The sequence below is a fragment of the Danio aesculapii genome, chromosome 5 (assembly GCF_903798145.1).
Source record: "Danio aesculapii chromosome 5, fDanAes4.1, whole genome shotgun sequence".
Classification (NCBI taxonomy): Eukaryota; Metazoa; Chordata; class Actinopteri; order Cypriniformes; family Danionidae; genus Danio; species Danio aesculapii.
Window position 1 is genome coordinate 37899571 of NC_079439.1, and position 9375 is coordinate 37908945.

At 37.3% G+C, this 9375-nt stretch overlaps 1 protein-coding gene across 1 annotated transcript; it reads left to right on the top strand.

Moving 5' to 3' along the window:
* Positions 1-34: 34 nt before the first annotated feature.
* Positions 35-7341, top strand: wnt11f2 (wnt 11, family member 2). The gene is made up of 5 exons (XM_056456966.1): positions 35-175; positions 766-1001; positions 2837-3114; positions 3340-3632; positions 5782-7341. Exons 1-5 carry the CDS (start codon positions 96-98, stop codon positions 5954-5956), a joined length of 1062 nt encoding a protein of 353 aa, XP_056312941.1. The 5' UTR covers positions 35-95; the 3' UTR covers positions 5957-7341.
* Positions 7342-9375: the final 2034 nt, after the last annotated feature.

Here is a 9375-nt window from a genome sequence, read left to right on the forward strand (position 1 = left end):
ACCTGGGCATTCAGACAGTTCGTTTTGCATCTTGACCGTCGTGGAAAGACATCACATCGGACTATACTGGGATTTCTAAACATCAAAAGAGCGAAATGACAGAATACAGGAACTTTCTTTTCCTTTTCATCACTTCATTGAGCGTCATTTATCCATGCACAGGAATATCATGGCTGTAAGTATTTTTTATTTATAAGACACACGCATTAAAGTCTATATAAAATCGACAATGGATTTAATACAAAAATGTATTATACCATGGTTTTGCTACGCTAAACCACAGTAAATCCGTATTTGGAGTAAATCTGTGGTTAATGGTAATCAAAAACACCTTCACCTGTAGGACCTACTTACTAAATAATGAAAATAAGTTTATTTTCATAAAGGATATGGCCTAAGGGATGGATTAATTGAGTTTGTGTTATTTGATAGTCTATTTAATATTCCAGCTCTAGGCTGTGTATAAAACTCACAGTTAAATAACACGTTAGATTCGAGAACCGAACAAAATGCTTTATATGTTTATATGAACTACCTCATTTAAGTCTACTGTAAAGTTAACGAATTTGAGCCTGTGATAACTCTCAAAGTGTTTCTCTTTTTGCATTCAGCATTACAACAAATGATAAAATGTCATTGTTTTGTGTGAACTCAGTAGTAATCAGGTCAATTACCTTGTTGAAAACACGTCGAAAGATAGCAGAATTCAATAAAAGCCAGACGAGATAAATCGATATGTCTCATTGAGCTTGTTTGTATTTGCAGTGGTTTGACGATAAACGGGAGCTCGGTGGGCTGGAATCAGACGCACCACTGTAAACTCCTGGACGGGCTCGTGCCCGATCAGCAGCAGCTCTGCAAGCGCAACCTCGAGCTCATGCACAGCATCGTGCGCGCGGCCAGGCTCACCAAGAGCGCGTGCACGAGCTCCTTCAGTGACATGCGCTGGAACTGCTCGTCCATCGAGAGCGCGCCACACTTCACCCCTGACCTGGCCAAAGGTAAACTTACTTTTAATCGCTAGTGCACACTTTCTCAGTTAGCCAGAATAAACATGTTTGTCTTGTGTTTATCTATCTATACAAACAATCACATTTTAACCAATAAAGGCAGTAAAGAACCAGTAAAGATAGTAGATGCAGAAAAAGAAAATACTCTTATCATGTTCTAGCCCTCCATTTGTTCTAAACATATTTGAGTTTTTGGGGGAAAGTGTTAAAGCCCTGAATTTGAGCACAAGCCTGACAAGGTCCGAGTTTTATGACCCTAGGGCTGGGCTTTGCGTAAATTTTCATGTCATAGCTAGCATGCATATCAGGCTTTGGACCTGCTTCAGAAATTTTTTTCTAATGTGATGCCTTGTGCATAGAGATTTCCAGCCATGCGCAATGGAGAACATAAAGAGAAGATTTGCCAATGGCGAACTTAAAACTGTAAAAAAAAAAAACGCTAGAGGAAAGCAAACTTCTGGTCAACTTTTCAAATAGTGACAACTTTAAATGAGGAGCCAACTGGTTATGCACAACTGTAAATTGAGTAAACTCACTGTGGACCACACACTGCTTGAATATCGATGTCACTTAAAAAAACTAAAACTTACATTTAAAAAAACAAACGAAAAAAACTCCAAACATTTCTCTAAATCATTCTGATAAAAAATGAAACGAAAAAACATCAACTTTCTATTAAACACAGATCTGCTCTATCTTAATGGCTGTAACAGTATAAGCTGTTTGGTGGAAAAAAGACGTGCTTTGGGTCACACTCGGGCCATAATTTTGATAAGCAGTTAGACAAGGGCAGGGCTACAGCCTGTGCTTCTCTGGTCAGGGCCGGTGTGGTGAGAAATCGAGTCCCCCCTGACAATTGGGTACGCCTAGGACCCTGGGGGACCCTATTAGTTCACTGGAGTTGTAATAGGTATAGTTTGTTTAAAAACAATTAAAATAAAATATTTATATATATATAAATTTATATATTTATAAATGGAGCGAAATCTATTTTTAAATTTCTGTTATTTAAAAGAGCGTTATAATGACAAAAAACTGTTTTAAATTATTTATTTATATATATATATTATTGATGTACAACTAAAGGTGTTGTGGCATGGAGAATCTCTCTTTCGTGCTTTTATTTTAGATATCCTATGACGTGCTACCACTTCTTGTGTAAATATATAATATAATATATATATCAAAACGACTTCATTAAAAGTTTACAAACGTTTCAATTATTTTAACTTTGCATGTCTTGAACTTGTAGTTACTGATAATAATGTTACTAATATTAAAATCTCAAGACTGAGAATAGACTATAAAAAGCACCAGATATAATTGCAATGTGGAGAAGTAGAATAGCTTTTGATTGGGCATTTAACGTAGATGATCTATTGGGGTCCTAAGCGGACTCGGTTGCAATGACACCGGGCTAGGGCTTAGATTTAAGGCCTGTGCAGGGCTCTGAAAAATGGAAACTGCTAGCCATTGACTTCCGTAGTATTTTTCTAATATGGGAGTCAATGGTTAACAACCGATATCAAACATTTTTCAAAATATCTTCTTTTGTGTTGGCAAAGAATTTTAGTATTTGGGTGATTCCATTAGGAGGGATTTTAGCATTGCGACAAACGAAAAGGGAAAAATACCTGCAGTGACCCACAGTATTGGGTTTTTAGATTTTATTGTTATCATTACAGCAATAAAAAAATTACAAAACCATTAGAACATTTGTGATGGTTTCCACTAGGTTTTTTTTAGCAGGGGAGTATCATCTGTTTGTGTTCAGCTATTAGATGAATGAAATAAACGGATGATCTAACAGTGTGGTCTCTGTGCAGGGACCCGTGAGGCAGCGTTTGTGTTTTCTCTGGCTGCTGCGGTGGTCAGTCATGCCATAGCTCGTGCCTGTGCATCTGGAGACCTGCCCAGCTGTTCCTGTGCTGCAGCGCCGTCAGAGCAGGCGGCTCCTGATTTCCGCTGGGGTGGATGTGGAGATAACCTTCGCTATGGCCTACAGATGGGCTCTGCTTTCTCTGATGCGCCAATGAGGAACCGGCGCTCAGGCCCACAGGCCTTCAGACTAATGCAGCTGCACAACAATGCTGTTGGCAGACAGGTAAAGCTTCAACCACATGCTGGATTTATACAGAAGCTGGCATCAATCACTGTAGAAAATGCAGGGTTCCACACACTTCGTTCAGGTTGTCTCGACACAATTCGATTAAGTTCACTTGAAGTATAAGTGGATTGAACATAAAACAATTATGTTCTGCCCAAAAAATCTCCAGAACTTTTTTGATGTTTATCAGTATCATTAATCCGTGTGTCTGTGTTTGTATAGGCGCTCATGGACTCTCTAGAGATGAAGTGCAAATGTCATGGCGTTTCTGGCTCCTGCTCTGTGAAGACCTGTTGGAAGGGTCTTCAAGACATCAGCACCATCTCCGCCGACCTCAAGTCTAAATACCTGTCGGCCACCAAGGTGATTCCGCGTCAGATTGGCACCCGCCGGCAGCTGGTGCCCCGAGAAATGGAGGTGAGGCCGGTTGGAGAGAATGAACTAGTCTACCTGGTCAGCTCGCCGGATTACTGCGCACAGAACGCCAAACAGGGGTCACTGGGGACCACAGACAGGTGAGATTGACATGCATCATCAATCAAGATTATTGATCACTGATGAGTTGAGAGGGAGCTATCAGTCTGTAATGAATGAGGGATTATCACTGATCCCACAGACGGGACAGAGCACAGAGGAGTGAAAAGAGGCAAATGAATGGAGTGGGTTAAACATTGTCAAGGCGCACAGGCATGAGTACTGATTCTTAAACACAAGTGGGCTCAAATTCTGCTGTTTGACTTTTTGACCAATGTTAAAGTATAATTATAGTTTTATCAAATTAAAGGACACAAAACGAATTCTCTTTTTTTTAATTGACAGCTTTTAATAAAACTGCAGTTAAAAACACTTAATGTGATTATTAAACTGGCGGTGTGGTGGCGCAGTGGGTAGCGATGTTGCTTCACAGCAAGAAGGTCGCTGGTTTGAGCCTCGGCTGGGTCAGCTGGCATTTCTGTGTGGAGTTTGCATGTTCTCACCGTGTTGGCGTGGGTTTCCTCCGGGTGCTGCGGTTTCCCCCACAAGTCCAAAGACATGCGGTATAGGTGAATTGGGTAAGCTAAATTGTCTGTAGTGTATGTGTGTGTGAGTGTTTGGGTGTTTCCCAGTGATGGGTTGTAGCTGAAAGGGCATTGCATAAAACATATGCTGGATAAGTTGGTGGTTCATTCCACTGTGGTGACCCCAGAATAATAAAGGGACTAAGCTGAAAAGAAAATGAATGAATGAATTAAACTTCCAAGGTATATATTTTTCGCATGGCTGTAATGAATATTAATATAATTATATATTTTGTATCAAAATAGTTTAAAGGCTGTGATGTAAGGAATGGAGTATAATTTTGTCCAAATTTGTATTTAATCTGTGTTGTTTAGTTGATTTTTTTTTAACAGTTAATATAAAGAAATGAAGCAAAATTAAATACCACTAAAATATTTGGTAACCCTTTAGTTTAAATATCACTTTTAACTACTGGCTTATTACCTGACTGATATTAAGATAATGGTTGTTTATTAGTATTTTTAAAGTATGATCTTATTCTACATCCCTAATCCTATAGCTAAACCCAACTACTACCTTACTAGCTAATAATAAGCAGCAAATTATTAGTTTGTTCATCTAAAAGTCTCCCTAAGACACAATGAAAGCAATACTAAATTCAAAATACTCATAAAACACTGGCAATAAATTAATATGGAATATTCCTTATTATTATTATATATATATATATATATATATATAATTTTTTATTTTTTTTTTCATTTTCCTTCGCTATTTCAGAAGTCGCCACAGTGGAATGAACCGCCTGTTTATTCATTCATTCATTGATTTTTCCTTCGGCTTAGTCCCTTTATCCATCAGGGGTTGCCACAGCGGAATGAACCGCCAACTTATCCAGCACATGTTTTACGCTGCGGATGCTTTTTCAGCTGCAACCCAGTACTGAGAAACACCCATACATGCTCATTCGCCTATTTAGCTTATTCAATTCACCTATAGCGCATATGTTTGAACTGTGGGGGAAACCGGAGCACCCATAGGAAACATACACGAACACGGAGATAACATGCAAACTCCACACAGAAATGCCAACTGGCCCAGCGGGGACTCGAACCAGCGACTTTTTTGCTGTGAGGCGACAGTGCTAACTACTGAGCCCCCATGTTGTCTGAACTGCCAATTTATTTTTTACCTATTTATTTTTTACAAATATTACATGTTTACAAATTTAGAATGTTACCAAAGATTCCTCTACTTCGGTGACACAATATTAATTTTATTTGTGTAAATCTCACCTGAAGCAGAAGCTGCTGAGACTTTAATTTCAGTATGTTGATGTGCTTCCAAGTGAAATGGAATATTGAGTAGGGGGCGTGCTTTTCTTTTTGCACATCATTCTCTTATGTCAAACTAACAGTAGAGGGGCGTGGTTAAGAATATTGTGCCTGAAACCATCAAACATCAACAGAGTAGGAACACCACTCCAGATCATGGGATCAAATGGTCAGAATTTGATTGAAGATTACCAAAGCAAACATTTTTTATTGGATTAACTTAATAAACATATTAATATTTTGATTTCACGCAGACTTTCCTTTTATATGTGTTGTTTCATTTCAATGCCATGATTACATGTAAATAATTGTCTGTCGCTCTTCTCTGCAGGCAGTGCAACAAGACAGCAAGCGGCAGTGAGAGCTGTGGCCTGATGTGCTGTGGACGGGGTTATAATGCCTACACAGAGGTGCTGGTGGAGCGCTGCCAGTGTAAATACCACTGGTGCTGTTACGTGTCCTGCAAAACCTGCAAGCGCACCGTCGAGAGATACGTCTGCAAGTGACAGACCGTCTTCATCAATAGACCTTTTTTTTTTAGAGCCATAAGTGAGTGGATAATCCTTTCCCAGGCAGGAAAGTGAAGAAAGAAGAGCCGGAGTTGAGGAATATGGGATGGTGAAAGAGTTAATGAATGGCTGTAAACAAAGAACCCTGCAGTGAGACCCTCCAGGCTCCCCACCGAAAAACCAGAGATAAGTAGAGGCAAAACTCATCAACTCCGGCACTGAGGGAAAGAGACTGGGGGAAGGGAACAGACTGTGCTGGGGGAAACACTTACTTTACTGTGGTAAAACTTCATGCGTTGATGGCCTGCCCGGATCGCTTTGTTTTGGTCAGATGAATTTCACAAGCTGGACGTGATACACGTCAGACTGATTAGTTCAGTTGACTTCAGATGTTCTCTGCACTCAGTATTGATTTATGAAAGCTTGACGACACTATTTTTATAGTAAAGTAACATACAGCAATGGGAGAAACGAGACTGCTTGGAAATTAACAACTTCTAGTTGTGTGTTTAAGTACAAAAAAAAATGTTTTGCAAAATGCTAATGATTTTGTAGTCATTTAGAGCAGAAAATGACAATTAGTTAAAATATGCAATGTGTATATTAATTTTCCAATATTTTAACTTCAGATGAGTTATTAAATCAATATACAGTGGAAGAACCCTGATTTTTGGACACATTTGTTATTCTGACCAGTTGTCATTTTGAGAAAAACACTAAATGACAATATTTTTTTCTCAAATTACAGAATAAATCCAGAAAAACAAACAAAAAGCGCTCAGGGGTAACTCAAATATTTGATCGGTGCTCTTTGGGTGAGGGATTCATCAAAACATCAAAAGAAATTAGTCCAAGGCACTCGGAATATGTGGGAAATTTTAAAAAGCCTTTATTCACATGGCTTAATCTTAAAAGAAACCTACGCGTTTCGGCAGAGATCTGCCTTCATCAGGGTAAACAGTGATCAGGTGCGTTTAGAGTCTCTTTTGAGTACTAAGGTCACATGACTCATTCAAACATCTCTACAATACTCAAATAAATTAACCGACATAGTCAACTATCATCATTAGCATAGATAGAGGGTGACTTTAAACCATGCACAGATATACAAAAAATGCTTAAACATGGCAAGTACATACACACTTCCGAACACATTTACATGTGCACATACACATATATACACACATGCACGTATAAAAACATGTACACATAGGAAAATACAAACACGTTCTACAATGTATGATGATAATCAGTGGATCATCTATGGATAAACTGTTTTACAAAAATGAAGAAAAGTCTAATTCACCTTTTAGACCTGGGAATCTAGTTGCTTTTAATTTAGATTTTAGCATTTTACTCAAACACATAACTAGAAAAACTATTTGAAAAACATTTTCCATAGCTATTTTTTATCGATTAGCTGAATATTTTTATTGTATTCATGAAAAGAAAAATGAAAGCCATGCATTTCAGCCTGGAAAAAACATGTACATTGTCTGTAAAAATGAAAATTTGTATTTATTTTATTAAAATATTTAATGCAAAAAAAAGCCTTTTTTGGTAATTTTTGAGTCCTTTGCATGGTGTTGCTCTTATTATATATGACTACATTTTTTCTTTGGGGCATAAAAGATGTTCTGAAACCAAGCCGCACCCATTAACCTCCATTGTATGCACAAAAAGACAGTTCTCAAAATATCTTTTGTGTTCCACCGAAGAAAGAAAAGTTCCTTTTTGCATCAAATATCCCATGAAAATCTTTCTTCCGCTCCATCTAAATGACCTAAAGCAGGTTTACATTGGAGGGAATCTCTCATCAGCATTTTATAGCAGTTCTGCATCTGATGTGAGCGTGTTTTGTCTGATCTCTCATCAACATTCCTTCACATCAAAGACATTTTCAGGATATCAGCGCTATATAAAAAGATTGAAAAGTCAGATAGTAAGCATTCAACAGGAGAGAGAGACAGAGGGCTAACCTGTTCCGCAGTTCCTTTTGTCCTGCGCTTTGCCTGATTTTTATCTCGCCATTGTCACACAAAGACAAAGACACACACAGAGACTTCTGGGCTCTTTGCAGGAACTGGGATGAGCCTCAGAGGGGGTTTAGCTTTGCTCAGCAGCTTATAGTAAATAGAATTTACATTTTATGTAGCAAAGATACTTGTTGATAGAAAAAAACACTGGCACATTAAATATTAGTTATTTTCCCTTTACAAAACTTCAGACAAATGACGTATGCTGTTTTTTCAAACTATTTATATAAAATAAGCTTAAACAATACAATTCTTATTTATTTATTTTATTTATAACTTGAACAAAAAAAGATTAAAAGATCATCTGGCCTGTTTTTTCAGCAGGTTCCTACTCTGCAGAACATAAAAACATACAGACACCCTAAACATCTCATGCATCAACACATGAGAACAGTACAAACAATCACCAAGCATACAAAATAAAGAGAAGCAGGCTACTATCTCAGAGGCTACAGTGATAGTGATAGTTGATCAGAAGATGAGTATAGGATTTTATTAGTCTCAGTGTTGGTATTGTTTTTAGATGGCGTGGGATCTCATTCCAGGCTTTTGTGAATACATAAAAGACAAGAGGAAATCTTGAGATTGTTGAGATCTTGAGATTTTTTTGGGACAACTTAATTGTTTTATGTTAAATTCACTTAAATTTGTTAAAAAAAAAAAAAAGAACTTAATTTCTTCATGTTGTCCATGCACTGTAAAAAAACACCTTACAAAATGTTACAATTGTAAGTTAGGTGGACATATTTTTGAGTTGAATTTACTCATAAAAAGGGTTGAACTGCATGTTTGGAAATGTTTGTTCAATAAAAGAAGATTTTTCATTTCTTCATTTGAGCATTTACCAATGTTAAAAATAAAAAGCTGAGTTCACTTAAAATGTTAAAGCAGCCGGCTGCAAAGAAATTGTGAGTTTTTTAAGCTTCAGTGGTTGAAGTTGTGCCAAATTATTCCATAAAGTATACTTGACTTAAAACAGCCTTTTTAGTCAACTTAAAAAATAATTTGGCACTTAATTTGGCACCACTGAAGCTTAATAAACTCAAAATTTATTTGCAGCCGGTTTCTAACTTAACTCAACTTTTTTTTTACTGTGCGAACACAATTCTATTGTGTGGGACCCAGCATTTTTTACAGTGCATGATTGTTAAAAATGAAAGTTCTCTCATCATTTATCCATCCTCCAGTTTCTGTCTTCTGATTATTTTGAAGAATGATGTAACCTGGTAGCCACTGACTTTCATCATAATTTTTATCCGTCTACATATATAATAACTTCTTTTTTACGTTCAATAGATGAAAGAAATGTATAAAGGTTTTGAACTAATTTAGGCGGAGTGAGTGGTAATTTTTTTTAATTGGTTGAACTATCATGACTAA

Excerpts from the sequence above, each read along its gene's own strand:
- wnt11f2 (XM_056456966.1), top strand. The coding sequence starts at position 96 with ATGACAGAATACAGGAACTTTCTTTTCCTTTTCATCACTTCATTGAGC. Across the intron at positions 3,115-3,339 it reads ACAATGCTGTTGGCAGACAG|GCGCTCATGGACTCTCTAGA; the intron begins GTAAAGCTTCAA and ends GTGTTTGTATAG. Across the intron at positions 3,633-5,781 it reads TCACTGGGGACCACAGACAG|GCAGTGCAACAAGACAGCAA; the intron begins GTGAGATTGACA and ends TCTTCTCTGCAG.